The sequence below is a fragment of the Salmo trutta genome, chromosome 27, assembly GCF_901001165.1.
Source record: "Salmo trutta chromosome 27, fSalTru1.1, whole genome shotgun sequence".
In the NCBI taxonomy this organism is placed as follows: domain Eukaryota; kingdom Metazoa; phylum Chordata; class Actinopteri; order Salmoniformes; family Salmonidae; genus Salmo; species Salmo trutta.
Genome location: NC_042983.1, coordinates 6339117 through 6355531, shown reverse-complemented (window position 1 = coordinate 6355531; position 16415 = coordinate 6339117). Strand labels below are relative to the sequence as shown.

At 42.6% G+C, this 16415-nt stretch overlaps 1 protein-coding gene across 2 annotated transcripts in view; it reads left to right on the top strand.

The window, feature by feature from the left end:
• fbxl17 (F-box and leucine-rich repeat protein 17) overlaps window positions 1–16415 on the top strand; it is a 336364-nt gene that overhangs the window by 304780 nt on the left and 15169 nt on the right. For both annotated transcript variants that reach the window (XM_029716432.1, XM_029716433.1), the window contains exon 10: window positions 1032–1174. In XM_029716432.1, the coding sequence (XP_029572292.1) occupies window positions 1032–1174 (143 nt within the window). The remainder of the gene's footprint in view (window positions 1–1031; window positions 1175–16415) is intronic.

Here is a 16415-nt window from a genome sequence, read left to right as displayed (position 1 = left end):
TGCCTTTCACCTCTTCTGTCATCCCTTTCACCTTCGTCTCATCCTCCACTCATTAGTGATGGCGTGAGTGTGTAGAGAACAAAGTCGAGACACTTTTAATCGATCACAGAGTAGCGTTCCGCTCGTCCGTCTGCTCAGCGTTTGACGGGTCGGCGATTTGATTGTGCGTACGTGTTTGTTTCCGGAAACACTGAAACTATTCACGCTGTTCTGCTAAGAAACAAAAAAAACGTACCATGGACAGAAATGAGAGGTCGGCGTTTCACTACAAACATAGTAACATGCGCGCGCCCCCTCGCGCACACAGGGACACGCACACACACACACACACACACACACACACACACACACACACACACACACACACACACACGTAACCATGCGATCACGCAGTGACAGACCGTGGTTGTCTCCTCTGGCATGATGTCCCCTCTTTACTTTGGCACTCTGTGCTTAGCTTGTCAGCCTTGTCACATACACACACACACATTTGTTTAGACTGCTGCTGGACTAATCCATTAGAGCGCTGGCATGTGTCACAGCGCTGCCAGGGGAAGGACAGTGTGCCAGGGTAAAGTGGCACCCTGCCAGCGGCGTGTGATCATGTATGTGTGTGTTTGGGCAGCAGGTAGCCTAGCGGTTATGAGTGTTGGGCCAGTAACCGAAAGGTCGCTGGTTTGAATGCCCAATTTGACAAGGTGGAAAATCTGTCGACGTGGCCTTGAGCGAGGCACTGAACCCTAATTGCTCCTGTAAGTCGCTCTGGATGAGAGCCGTCTGCTAAATGACTCAAATGTAAATGTGTGTGTGTGCGCTCTGTCTAAACAATGGAATAGTGTGTGACAGTCACTCAGGTCATCGAACCAGCGGGCTGTTTATGCATTCTCTCTCTCCTCTCCTGTCCTCTCCGCTTCTCTCCTGTCCTCTCCTCTTCTCTCCTGTCCTCTCCTGTCCTGTCCTCTCCTCTCCTGTCCTCCTCTCTCGCTCTCATATCACTTACATGGCCTTTCTTTCCTCTCTTGTCTCCATAGCTCTGATAGCGATTGGCCAGTACAGCAGCACCATAGAGACAGTGGATGCGGGCTGGTGTAAAGAGATCACTGACCAGGGAGCTACACAGATTGCCCGAAGCAGCAAGTCACTACGATACCTGGGCCTCATGAGGTGTGACAAGGTAAGATGATGCGTAGACACATCTACCGTATTCATGTGGAACCCCTGTGCGTGCGTGAATTGGCACGCCATGAGGTAAAGGGAGGAAAGAGCAGTGTGCTGTGAACACACAAACACCCACACGCGACACGAGGCCACCGGTGTCCAGCTCAGAGGATGACCAATTAAACAGTGTCCAGAGGAGAGCGTGTAGGTAAGCCACTGCCCCGTAGGCCCAGTGTGTGAGGCCATTCGGGCCGTCCCTGTGCCCAGTGTGTGCTGGTGTATGAGGGGGGAGAGAACATCAGTGTAATGTCCTTATGTTCTAATAATCAAGAGTCAGTCCTGTATCGGAGCTAAGAGACGTACAGATCCCACTGATGAAGTGGTCAATACGGACGGACATCATTATAGAGATGGGTGGGTGGATATGCTTCATAATATTTCTCTTAAAAAGAGATTATATAGGACTTGGTAGTGGCTCTATGCTGTAGTTGTTTAATGAAGATGAATATGTATGTAATAAATGTATAGAAAAGTATGGAGGGACCTTAGGGACCACACACTGATGAATTGGTCTATGTTAACATAATTATCCAGGACAGGGTCTATATGGATCGTATTTATCTCTGTGTAATAAAGAGTAAGCGCATTACAGCCCAGGTGCTCGCTTATTCTCTATGGTGATTTAGCAGGACCCTCTCCCCCTGTGACCTTACAATCAATATCTATAGCCACGTGCGCACACACACGGAGAATTACAACTTCTACTGCGAATAACTACATTAAACATGGGAGGCGTTGTTTCATGTAAACGAAAGGTTGCTGGATCGAATCCCCGAGCTGACAAGGTCAAAATCGGTCGTTCTGCCCCTGAACAAGGCAGTTAACCCACTGTTTTTATTTTTATTTATTTTACCTTTATTTAACTAGGCAAGTCAGTTAAGAACAAATTCTTATTTTCAATGACGGCCTAGGAACAGTGGGTTAACTGAAGTTAGAACGACATATTTGTACCTTGTCAGCTCGGGGATTTGAACTTGCAACCTTTCGGTTACTAACCACTAGGCTACCCTGCCGCCCCGGTAGGCCGTCATTGTAAATAAGAATTTGTTCTTAAATGACTTGCCTAGTTAAATAAAGGTTAAAAAAAAATGTAACATCAAAATCTTACTCCAGAGGGAAATGATATTGATACTGATATTTCTGGCCTGTAGGAAAGATGGGTAAATATTTGTAGTTATTTAGAGTGTGTATACCAGGAGAGAGGACTCTGGAGTTAATTCCACTAAATGGGGCAGTAATTTGCGGTATTAGAAAGGTATTAGGTATTTAATGGGCCATAAACGGTGAAGAGAAGCCGAGAAAAATATCCTTTCCTGGAGAGGCAGAGATGTGTTCGGTCTCCCAAGGTCACATAAAGCAAGGCCATACTGGAAGCTGTTGTTATTCTCTGTGCCCTGAAAGCATGTTTAGCATTGCAAATGAAGTCAATAGATGTTGTAGAGGTGAAGGGATTAGACTAGTCAAGCTCTGGGCTGTTATTGTTCGAGGCGTCAGTTTGTTTGGTGAGCTCAAGTCTGTGGAGAGGGGAGCTACAGATGATCAGGTCACACAGAGAGAGAGTAGAAATCAACTGTATATAAACCGTATGTAGAATGTACATGAGATGGAGTGATGTTGAAGAGAGAGAAAGAGAGAGAGAAATAGGGAGGGGGTGGTTCAAAGTGGGAGTTTGAAGCTGGAGTAGGCATCTAGTCTCCCCATGTAGGCCCGGTGGGCAGGTGTGACCATGCCCTCCATTCACCCTGCACCTCCTACACTCTCATTCCTCTCTCTTATCTCCCTCACAAGCTTTAAGCACCAGCTGTCAGAGCAGATCACTGCACCTGTACATAGCCATCTGTAAATAGCCCATCCAACTACCTCATCCCCATACTGTATTTATTTATCTTGCTCCTTTGCACCCCAGTATCTCTACTTGTACACTCATCTTCTGCACATCTATCACTCCAGTGTTTAATTGCTATATTGTAATGACTTCGCCACCATGGCCTATTTATTGCCATATCTCCCTTATCCTACCTCATTTGCACATGCTGTATATAGACTTTTTCTACTGTATTATTGATTGTATGTTTGTTTATTCCATGTGTAACTCTGTGTTGTTGTATGTGTCGAACTGCTTTGCTTTATCTTGGCCAGGTCGCCGTTGCAAATGAGAGCTTGTTCTCAACTAGCCTACCTGGTTAAATAAAGGTGAAATAAAAAATAAATGTACCCATCATCTCTCCCTTGGTGCGAACCTAATCCCTCTCTCAACCGCCATCCCTCCAACTCATAGACTACACCTTTCTCTCTCGCTCTCTCTCTCTCAATTAAAATTTCAATTTAAGGGGCTTTATTGGCAAGGGAAACACATGTATACATTGCCAAAGCAAGTTAAATAGATAATAAACACAAGTGAAATAAGTGAAAGTGAAATATATATATTCAGTGATGTAGCGATGTGCAAATTTGTTAAAGTACAACAGGGAAAACATAAAACATAAATATGGGTTGTATTTACAATGGTGTTCTTCACTGGTTGCCCTTTTCTTGTGGCAACATGTCACACATCTTGCTGCTGTGATGGCACACTGTGGTATATCACATAGATATGGGAGTTTATCAAAATTGGATTTGTTTTTCGAATTCTTGTGGGTCTGTGTAAGCTGAGGGAAATATGTGTCTCTAATATGGTCATACATTTGGCAGGAGGTTAGGAAGTGTAGCTCAGCTTCCAACTCATTTTGTTGGCAGTGTGCACATAGCCTGTCTGCCTTTGGCGGCCTTTCTCAATAGCAAGACTATGCTCACTGAGTCTGTACATAGTCAAAGCTTTCCTTAATTTTAGGTCAGTCACAGTGGTTAGGTATTCTTCCACTGTATACTCTCTGTTTAGGGCCAAATAAACTCACCAAAAAAATAAACGTCCCTTTTTCAGGACCCTGTCTTTCAAAGATAATTCGTAAAAATAAAATTAACTTCACAGACCTTCATTGTAAAGGGTTTAAACACTGTTTCCCATGCTTGTTCAATGAACCATAAACAATTAATGAACATGCACCTGTGGAATGGTCGTTAAGACACTAACAGCTTACAGACGGTAGGCAATTAAGGTCACAGTATGAAAACTTAGGACACTAAAGAGGCCTTTCTACTGACTCTGATAAATACCAAAAGAAAGATGCCCAGGGTCCCTGCGGGACAGATACAGTATGGCAACAACAACTGCCCGAGTTACACCAGGAACGCACAATCCCTCCATCAGTGCTCAGACTGTCCGCAATAGGCTGGGAGGCTGGACTGAGGGCTTATAGGCCTGTTGTAAGGCAGGTCCTCACCAGACATCACCGGCAACAAACCCACCGTCGCTGGACCAGACAGGACTGGCAAAAAAGTTGCTCTTCACTGACGAGTCGCGGTTTTATCTCACCAGGGGTGATGGTCGGATTCGCGTTTATCGTCAAAGGAATGAGCGTTACACCGAGGCCTGTACTCTGTTTCGGGATCGATTTGAAGGTGGAGGGTCTGTCATGGTCTGGGGCGGTGTGTCACAGCAGATTCAGACTGAGCTTGTTGTCATTGCAGGCAATCTCAACGCTGTGCGTTACAGGGAAGACATCCTCCTCCCTCATGTGGTACCCTTCCTGCAGGTTCATCCTGACATGACCCTCCAGCATGACAATGCCACCAGCCATACTGCTCATTCTGTGCATGATTTCCTGCAAGACAAGAATGTCAGTGTTCTGCTATGGCCAGCGAAGAGCCCGGATCTCAATCCCATTGAGCACGTCTGGAACCTGTTGAATCGGAGAGTGAGAGCTAGGGCCATTCCCCCCAGAAATGTCTGGGAACTTGTAGGTGCCTTGGTGGAAGAGTGGGGTAACATCTCACAGTGAGAACTAGCAAATCTGGTTCAGTCCATGAGGAGGAGATGCACTGCAGTACTTAATGCAGCTGGTGGCTTCACCAGATACTGACTGTTACTTTTGATTTTGACCCCCCCCCCCCTTTTGTTCAGGGACACATTATTCAATTTCTGTCTGTGGAACTTGTTCAGTTTATGTCTCAGTTGTTGAATCTTGTTATGTTCATACAAATATTTACACATGTTAAGTTTGCTGAAAATAAACGCAGTTAACAGTGAGAGGATGTTTTTTTGTGTGTTTAGCATTCTAGTTTGCTCATTTTTTTTTGTTGTAAATTCTCTCCAATATGTCAAGTAATTATCTTTTTGTTTTCTCATGATTTGGTTGGGTCTACTTGTGTTGCTGTCCTGGGGCTCTGTGGGGTCTGTTTGTGTTTGTAAACAGAGCCCCAGGAGCAGCTTGCTTAGGGGGCTCTTCTCCAGGCCCTTCTTGCATTGTCTCTCAGATCGTTCACAGCTTTGTGAAAGTTACCTTTGGCGCTGATGTTTAGGCCGAGGAATGTATAGTTATTTGTGTGCTCTAGGGCAACGGTGTCTAGATGGAATTTGTATTTGTGGTCCTGGCAACTGGACCTTTTTTGGAACACTATTTTTGTCTTCCTGAGATTTACTGTCACGGCCCAAGTCTGACAGAATCTGTGCAGAATATCTAGGTGCTACTGTAGGCCCTCCTTGGTTGGGGACAGAAGCACCAGATCATCAGCAAACAGTAGACATTTGACTTCAGATTCTAGTAGAGTGAGGCCGGGTGCTGCAGACTGTTCTAGTGCCCTCGCCAATTTTTTGATATATATATATTTTGAAGAGGGTGGGCCTTAAGCTGCATCCCTGTCTCACCCCCCAGCCCTGTGGAAAGAAATGTGTGTTTTTTGCCAATTTTAACCTCACACTTGTTGTTTGTGTACATGGATTTTATAATGTCGTATGTTTTCCCCCCAACACCACTTTCCATCAATTTGTATAGCACACCCTCATGCCAAATTGAGTCAAAAGATTTTTTGAAATTAACAAAGCATGAGAAGACTTTGTCTTTGTTTTGGTTTGTTTGTCAGTTAGGTGTGCAGGGTGAATATGTGGTCTAATTTGGTAAAAAGCCAATTTGACATTTGTTTTCGCTGAGGAAATGTACGAGTCTGTTGTTAATGATAATGCAGAGGATTTTCCCAAGATCGCTGTTTCATTTAGGATACCATCAGCCCCACAGTCCTTTTTGAGTTGAAGGGTTTGTATTTTGTCCTGTAGTTCATTCAATGTAGTTGGAGAATCCAGTGGGTTCTGGTAGTCTTTAATAGTTGATTCTAACATCTGTATTTGATCATGTATATGTTTTTGCTGTTTGTTCTTTGAAATAGAGCCAAAAAGACTGGATAAATGGTTTATCCATACATCTTCGTTTTGGAAGACATCCTCCTCTTTCGTGTTGTTGTTTGTTTTCCAATTTTCCCGGAAGTGGTTAGATTCTATGGATTCTTCATTTACATTGAGCTGATTTCTAACGTGCTGTTCCTTCTTTTTCCATAGTGTATTTCTGTATTGTTTTAGTGTTTCACCATAGTGAAGGATCAGGATTTCTCGGTCTCTATGTTTTCGGTAGGGACAGGTTTCTCAATTTCTTTCTTAGGTTTTTGAATTCTTCATGAAACCATTTGTCATTGTTGTTAATTTTCTTAGGTTGTCTGCTTGACATTTTTAGATTTGATAAAGAAGCTGAGAGGTCAAATATACTGATTAGGTTTTCTACTGCCAAGTTTACACCTTCACTATTACAGTGACATTGTCTAGAAGGGATGGAATTTGTTGTTACCTAAAAAAAATGTAGATTTTTAGTAGATTCTCTCTAACTGGTGATGTCTCTCTCTCTCTAACTGGTGGTGTCTCTCAATTCAATTCAATTCGCTTTATTGGCATGACGTAACAATGTACATATTGCCAAAGCTTACTTTGGATATTTACAATATAAAAAATAAATAAAAATGAGAATCAAAAATTGTCAACGGGACAACAGTAACAACAATAACCAACGGTCAATATAACCATACATTCAACAATAACAATAATCATACAGTTGAGGACATGTGCAGGTTTATTGGTCTGTCAGACACTGTCCCTCAACTTATGGCAGGCAGCAATGTAGTGCGCTGCCAACCCACAGCTCTCTGCGTCCTCCCCCAACAGGATGGGTAGCCTATCCTCATCAGAGAGGTCTTTAAAACCTTGAATAAGGATTTCAAATTTGGGGAAATGACACTCTCTAATTGTTTTATATTTTTGACATTTTGTCAGGAAATGCAGCTCCGTCTCAGGTTCTGCTGTTGTGCAGTGGTTGCACAGCCTTTCCTCTACAGGGAGCCAGGTTTTCCTGTGTCTACCCTTCTCAATGGCAAGGCTGTGCTCACTGAGCCTGTACTTTGTCAAGGTTTTTCTAAGGTTTTGATCAGTAACCATGGTCAAATATTTAGCCATAGTGTACTGTCGATTTAGGGCCAGATAGCACTGCATTTTGCTTTGTGTTTGTGCTTGTGTTTCCCAATAAGCAATGTAGTTTTGTTTTGACTGTGTTGTAATTTGGTTTATTCTGATTGATTGGATGTTCTGGTCCTGAGGCTTCAGTGTGTTAGTAGAACAGGTTTGTGAACTCAGCCCCAGGACCAGCTGGATGAGGGGACTCTTTTCTTTGCTCAGCTCTTGGCATTGCAGGGCTTGGTAATGATATGAGAGGGGGTCACTGTATTTTAGATGTTTCCAAAACTTAATTGCTCTTTTTTGAGTTTTTATTATTAGTGGATATTGGCCTAATTCTGCCCTGCATGCATTGTTTGTAGTTTTCCTCTGGACACGTAGGAGAATCTTACAGAACTCTGCATGTAGGGTTTCAATGGGGTGTTTGTCCCATTTGATGAAATCTTGTTTTGCAAGTGGACCCCACACCTCGCTGCCATAAAGTGCAATTGGTTCAATGACATATTCAATTAGTTTTAGCCAAATTTTAATAGGTATTTCAATTTGAATTTGCTTTTTAATGGCGTAGAATGCCCTGCGTGCTTTCTCTCTCAGTTCATTCACTGCCTCATTAAGGTGTCCAGTTGAGCTTATTTTTAAACCTAAGTAATTGTAGTGTGTACAGTACTCTATATATTTTGTACCAATTGAGAACTTTGGTCTAATTCCCTGAGATCTGGATCTTCTCTGGAAAATCATTATTTTAGTCTTTTTGGGGTTTACTGCCAGGGCCCAGGTCTGGCAGTACTGCTCTAGCAGGTCCAGGCTCTGCTGTAGGCCAGGTGCTGTGGGTGACAGCAGGCATAGGTCATCTGCGAAGAGTAGGCATTTAACTTCTGAATTGTGGAGACTAACACCAGGGGCTGAGGATTTTTCTAGAATAGTGGCCAATTCGTTAATGTAAATATTGAAGAGTGCAGGGCTCAGATTGCAACCCTGACGAAGGCCCCGCCCCTGGTTAAAGAATTCTGTCCTTTTCTTACCAATTTTAATGCTGCACGTATTGCCAGTATACATTGATTTAATTATGTCATATGTTTTACCCCCTACACCACTTTCAATAACTTTGTAGAACAGTCCTGTATGCCAAATAGAATCAAATGCTTTTTGGAAGTCGATAAAGCAAGTGTATATTTTGGTATTATTTTGGTGGACATGTTTATCTATCAGGGTGTGTAAGGTGTAAATATGATCAGTTGTGCGATGTTTTGGTATAAATCCAATTTGGCTTTTACTCAAGACATTGTGCTTATTAAGGAAGTTTAGAACTCTTACATTGATGATACTACAGAAAACCTTCCCCAGGTTACTGTTCACACAAATGCCTCTGTAATTGTTAGGGTCAAATTTGTCTCCATTCTTAAAGATTGGGGTTATGAGTCCTTGATTCCAGATGTCAGGGAAATAACCTACACTCAGGATCAAATTAAACAATTTTAATATAGCCAATTGAAATTTTGCACTAGTGAGTTTGAGCATTTCATTTAGGATGCCATCAGGTCCGCAGGCTTTTTTAAATTTGAGAGCCTGAAGTTTCTTATAGAGCTCCTGGTCAGTAATTGGGGAGTCCAATGGGTTTTGATTGTCCTTTATAGCTTTTTCTAATCCATTCAACTTCTCATGGATTTGGCGTTGTTCTGCGTTTGTGTCAATTTGAACGGTGTTGTAGAGTGTTTTGAAATGGGTTGTCCATATGTCACCATTTTGTATTGCTAATTCCTCTTGTTTAGATTTTTTTAGTTTTTTCCAATTTTGCCAAAAGTTGTTTGTGTTTATGGACTCCTCAATTAGTGTCAGCTGCTTGCTGTTGTACTGTGCTTTTTTGGTTCTGAGTGTACGTTTATAGAGTTTTAAAGTCTCACAGTAATGAAGGCGTAATTCACCATTATTTGGGTCTCTGTGCTTTTGGTTGTATAGTGTTCTAAGTTTTTTCCTTATAATTTTACAATCTGCATCAAACCAGTTGTCATCTGTGATTTTTTTAGTTTTGTTTTTTATCAATTTCAATTGTGCTTCTTTTGCCGTTTGCCTGAATATATAGTTGATGTTTCGTACTGCTAGATTGATGCCTTCTTTACTGTGAGTGAATGTGGTATCCAGAAAGTTATCTAAGAGTGTTTGGATATTTTGGTTCCAGGTTGCTTTCTGGTATTCTTCTGTGCTGTTTTGGGCCCATCTGTATGAATTTCTGATGTTGTATAGCTTACTGGGCTGTGAATGTGTGGTTGTTTCCAGGTCTGTTCTTCTTTTGTTCTCTCTCTCTCTCTAACTGGTGGTGTCTCTCTCGCTCTCTAACTGGTGATGTCTCTCTCTCTCTCTCTCTAACTGGTGATGGCTCTCTCTCTCTCTAACTGGTGATGGCTCTCTTTCTCTCTAACTGGTGATGTCTCTCTTTCTCTCTAACTGGTGATGGCTCTCTCTCTCTCTCTAACTGGTGGTGTCTCTCTCTCTCTCTAACTGGTGATGTCTCTCTCTCTCTCTATCTGGGGATGGCTCTCTCTCTCTCTCTCTAACTGGTGATGGCTCTCTTTCTCTCTAACTGGTGATGGCTCTCTCTCTAACTGGTGATGGCTCTCTCTCTAACTGGTGATGACTCTCTAACTGGTGATGGCTCTCTCTCTCTAACTGGTGATGGCTCTCTCTCTCTAACTGGTGATGGCTCTCTCTCTCTAACTGGTGATGGCTCTCTCACTCTAACTGGTGATGGCTCTCTCTCTAACTGGTGATGGCTCTCTCTCTCTCTAACTAGTGATGGCTCTCTCTCTCTCTCTTACTGGTGATCTCTCTCTCTCTCTCTAACTAGTGATGGCTCTCTCTCTCTCTCTCTTACTGGTGATCTCTCTCTCTCTCTCTCTCTCTCTCTCTCTCTCTCTAACTGGTGATGGCTCTCTCTCTCTCTAACTGGTGATGGCTCTCTCTCTCTCTCTAACTGGTGATGGCTCTCTCTCTCTCTCTCTAACTGGTGATGGCTCTCTCTAACTGGTGATGGCTCTCTCTCTCTCTAACTAGTGATGTCTCTCTCTCTAACTGGTGATGGCTCTCTCTCTCTAACCGGTCGATGGCTCTCTCTCTCTCGCTACATGTCTCCATCTCTCCTGTATCCCTCCCTTTAGAAAAGAGCAGTGCCTCTGAACTATGTTTCCTCACAAGCAATGTTGATCTCTCTCATCCCTCTCTTCTTCTCTCGCCCCATCCCTCTATCCCTAAGACTAGTCATTCACAGCAGTGTGAGGACAGTGGCGATAGCAGTAGAGACATCAGCATGGTAAAACACGGGCTCTGGGCTGCTTAGTTAGGGCCAGGGCCACTTATATAGTCCCGCTGCCATGGTGACTCAGTTCAGTTTGATATGACATGTCCTTCAGGATCAGCTGGGCACGAGGCTCAGAGTGCGCTCCAGATATTGTATTATACTGTATTAGCTCTGGATAAAATATAGCAGTCTGTTGAGAGCCACGTCCTCATCTGGATGAGTTTATTACGGTCTTTTCATTGTGTCGTTTGGAGGCCTTCTGGTCTACCCTTGAGAGATGAGGGTTGGAGAGAGAGCAAGATGAATTTCTCTTTTATGAAGAATCTTATTTGGCAAGGCTCAAAAAATGTGTTTGCAGGAAGATCTTGATTAGTTTGTATTGATCCACATGGGGCACAGGGAGCTCGTCCCTGATTGGTTGGCTTCGCTCGTCATGTTCTTTCGTCTTCGTCTAATGAAGTCCAGTTTGTTTCTAGGGAGAGAAAGTGCAAGTCACCGATTCTGCCTCCAGTTAGCTACTAGCATCCCCTATTAGATTGTTGTCATCCATAGCTGTGCTGCTACTAGCAGACATGGTACATGGTTACAGTTTGAATGAGAGGAAGCGATTGTGTTCACGTCACTGGTTTCCTCTCCCTCCCTGGAAAGAGCGAGGTGTCAGAGGCCGCGATCTCAAATGGCACCCTATACCCTATATAGACCACTACTTTTGACCAGGGCCTATAAGGCTCTGGTCAAAAGTAGTGGACTATATAGGAAATGGGGTGCCATTTGAGATGCAGGCCCCCATCTCTTTTACACAAATACACACTTGGGTGATAACCTTGACACACGGAGGGAGGGAGCGCAGGACTTAGCCACGGATTGTCCTTGGCTTGCCTTGTGTGGATTTGTTTGGAAGTGTCAGAACATGGGGGATGTTAATTTGTGTGTGTGTGTGTCCATAGCCTCACAGTGTGGACCAGTCCTAGAACCCAGACTGTGTAGAATTCACAGGACTGTTAACAGGGACCATATGGTGCCCATGGTGCCAGGGATGTGAAGGATTGACCGTTACACTTTTATATTATCACACTTCCTCACTGGATGGGTTTTATAGTCTGGGAACTGGGCATGACTCTGCTTTGCTAGGATCTGGGTTTAGCTGGGGGGAAAGTTGACTTCAACCACAATGAAGGTTCTCGCTTGTTTTTCCACTCAAAGTCGATTCAAATTGTGATCCAAATTTAGAATTGTAGTTTCGACGATGTAAAAATGTATTACGCATGTGTCTGTCTGTCGGTCTCTGTCTCCCTTTGTGTATGTCTCCCTTTATGTCTTGTGTGGAGTGTGTATGCATGTGTACTATAAAATAGATGTGTGGAGTTACTGTCCCTGAGTGGAATTTGTGCTATTTGCTGTTAACACAGTTTAGAATGGGGCATTGAGATTAAACACCCCTAGGGTCTGGGGAATGGCGCGTTCTGCCTGATTCCACTCATTAACCCGCTGCCCTTAGGGCCAAACCTCCACGGCCTGACAGGGACAAAAAGAATGCTATTGATCCAAACTCACCCAAAATAATCAAATCATTTCATTTTGTCATCTTTAAACTGTCTGCCTGCCAGGCTTTGAAGTAGGGAGCTGAAAGACTGGAGAAGTGTCTTCCTTTTATCTTCAGAGAAACAGATCCATTTTAGCCACAAGTAGCCCATATGTCAGAGCATGCTCCTCAGAACAGCAGGCTCTTCACATGACCAGTCCTCACTGGAATGACATTTCTGCCCCAGCACTATTTATGTCTTACTAATCTACTAAAATTGAACATGCTGGATTTTTCTTGAAGGACAATGCCTAAGCTAGTTAAATAGTCTCAAAACAAAATACTAAACTTCCCAGTAGGGATGTGCGGGTCAGCTGTTTGTTCACCCGCACCCACCTGCAATTGCTAATAACCCATCCGCAACCACCTGACTATGTGATAAAGTGAAAATCTGAGGACCGCTCCCGATCCTAACCCGCTAATTGTCCGATAGAAAATGTGCTGTACAGTGAGAGATGGCGAGTGGAATTTGACCCTTTTTTATTTAACCCTTTTTCTCCCCAATTTCGTGGTATCCAATTGGTAGTTACAGTCTTGTCTCATCGCTGCAACTCCCGTACGGACTCGGGAGAGGCGAAGGTCGAGAGCCGTGCGTCCTCCGAAACACAACCCAACCAAGCCGCACTGCTTCTTAACCTGTTGAGGATCTTATCCCGATCTTATCCCGGTATTGGGATTCATTGTCATGTGACCATGGCGGGGAATTCAAAACTGCAAGAGTAATCATTTCAAAAAATCAAATAATCAACTATTTTCCTCCATTTGAAAGATATATCTCCTAAATCTAACCACGCTGTCCGATTTTCAGAGGCATTACGGAGAATGCATAAAGTTAGGTTATGTGAGGAGAGTACATTGACAATAGCTGCGTGTAATGTTTAGCCAATTCAAAGAAGGGCATCAACAGACAGAAAACTAGCTAGAATTATGCACTTACCTTTGACAATCTGCATCAGATGACACTCATAGGACATTATGTTATACAATACATGCATTTTTAGTTCCATCAAGTTCATATTTATATCCAAAAACAGCATTTACAGTCGCGGTGAAATTCAGAATTTTTTTCGGCTCGAATGCACCCAGTGAATCCAGCATTACAAATCACGGAATTACTATTCGAAAACATTGGTAAATTATAATATTGTCATTCAAAGAATAATATATTATCATCTCGTAATTGCTACCGAATGGCCAGATCTCAAAATAACTTTACTGGGAAATCACATTTTGCATAAACTGGGTCCTATGCTAACAACAATAAGCTATATGCTAAGCTAAGCTAAGCTATACCGTTAGCATTAGCATCATCTAATATCGATAATAACATTCTAAATATCCCCTTACCTTTGATTATCTCCATCAGAAGGCGCTGCCAGAGATCCCAGGTCCAGAACAAATGTGGTTTCTTTTGACAAAGTTCATAATTTATGTCCAAATAGTTAGCGTTCAGTAGGCTCCCACAAAATGAGGTGGGCAGTGTAAAGTCACGTCAAAAAGCTAAAGAAAACCTAGTAAATAATCTATTTACGTTTGTTTAAACATGTCAAACGTTGTTCATCATTAATCTTTTGGTCCATTTTTAACGTGAAACATCAGTAAACATCAGTAATATTTTCACACAACCTATCAAGTGTCTAGAATAAACGATAATGACAAAGGCACTCTTCTCAGATTCATGCGCAGGCGCAAAAAATGAAGTGATGACGTGTCAACTTGTAAGCTTTCTTATTCGGTCTGTATTCATCACAGATGCTTCCAACAACTTTCTAAAGATCGTTGACATCTAGTGGAAGCAGTAGGAGTTGCGAACTGAATCCTTTCTCACTGTGGTATCTTTAAAACAATGACACTAAATAGTACAGTCACAAAATTCTCATTTTTTTTAATCTATTTTTCACAGGTTTTTGCCTGCAATATGAGTTTTGTTATACTTACAGACACCATTCAAACTGTTTTAGAAAATTCAGAGTGTTTTCTATCCGAATGTGTTAATAATATGCATATCCTAGCTTCTGAGTTGGTGTAGGAGGCAGTTAAAAATTGCCACATATTTTTTTCAAAATTCTCAATACTGCCCCCGTGGCCCGTAGAGGTTAACACAATACCCACCTAACCCGGAAGCCAGCCGCACCAATGTCTTGAAGGAATCACCGTACACCTGGTGACCGTGTCAGCGCACTGCACCCGGCCCGCCACAGGAGTCACTAGTGCACGATGGGACAAGGACATCCCTGCCGGCCAAACCCTCCCATAACACGGACGACGCTGGGCCAATTGTGCGCCGCCCCATGGGTCTCCCGGTCGCGGCTGGCTGCGACAGAGCCTGGACTCAAACTCAGAATCTCTAGTGGCACAGCTAGCACTGCGATGCAGTGCCTTAGACCACTGCGCCACTCGGGAGGTCCCGGCGAACAACATTTTTTGACAGGCCTTTTTAGATAGGTCTATGTTTCTGCTGATCATTTCCGAAATGTTGAAGGGGATTTGTTAGTCAAATTGTCTATAATTAGATACAGTGCCTTCTGAAAGTTTTCATACCCTTTGACTTATTCCACATTTTGTTGGGTTACAGCCTGAATTTAAAATAAATTCAATAGATTTAAATATCTAATTTGCATAAGTATTCACACCCCTGAGTCAGTACATGTTAGATTATATTTGGCAGCTATTACAGCTGTGAGTCTTTCTGGTTCTATAAGAATTTTGCACACCTGGATTATTCTTAGAAAAATAATTTAATGTCTGTCAAGTTGGTTGTTGATCACAGCTAGACAGCCATTTTCAAGTCTTGCCATAGATTGTCAAGCTGGTTTAAGTCAAATCTGTAACTAGGCCACTTGGGAACATTCTATGTCGTCTTGTTAAGCAACTCGTGTATATTTGGCCTTGTGTTTTAGGGTATTGTGCTAATGAATGGTGCATTTGTCTCCCAGTGTCTTTTGGAAAGCAGACTGAACCAGGTTTTCCTCTAGGACTTTTCCTGTGCTTAGCTCTATTCCGTTTCGTTTTATCCTAAACAAAAAACTCCCTAGTCCTTGCAGATGACAAGCATACCCATAACATGATGCAGCCACCACCATGCTTGAAGAAATATGTGTTGTGTTGGATTTGCCCCAAGGACATAAAGTTAATTTCTTTGCCACATTTTTGCACATTTTACATTAGTGCCTTATTGCAAACAGGATACATGTTTTGGTATAGTTGTAATTCTGTACAGGTTTTCTTCTTTTCACTCTGTCATGCATGTTAGCATTGTGGAGTAGCTACAATCTTGTTGATCCACCCTCAGTTATCTCCTATCACAGCCATTAAACTCTGTAACTGTTTTAAAGTCACCATTGGCCTCATGGTGAAATCCCTGAGCGGTTTTCTTTCTCTCCGGTAACTGAGTTAGGAAGGACGCCTGTATCTTTGTAGTGACTGGGTGTATTGATACACCATCCAAAGTGTAATTAATAACTTCACCATGCTCAACGGGATATTCAATGTCTTATTTCTTTATTTTTACCAATTTACCAATAACTGCCTTTGCGAGGTATTGGAAAACCTCCCTGGTCTTTGTGGTTGAATCAGTGTTTGAAATTCATTGCCCGGCTGAGGGACCTTACAGATAATTGTATGTGTGGGTACAGAGATGAGGTAGTCATTCAAAAATCATGTTAAACACTATTATTGCACACTGAGTCCATGCATCTTATTATGTGACTTGTTAAGCAAATGTTTAGGCTTGCCATAGCAAAGGGATTGAATACTTATTGACTCAAGACATTTCAGCTTTAAAGGTTTTATTAATTAGCAAACGTTTCTACAAACAATTCCACTTTGACATTATGAGGTATTGTGTGTAGGCCAGTGACACAAAATCTCAATTTAATCAATTTTAAATGTGGAAAAAGTCAACTGGTGTGAATGTACTTCTCTTATGTTTTTAAAGACGTTTAGAGACCGGAGAG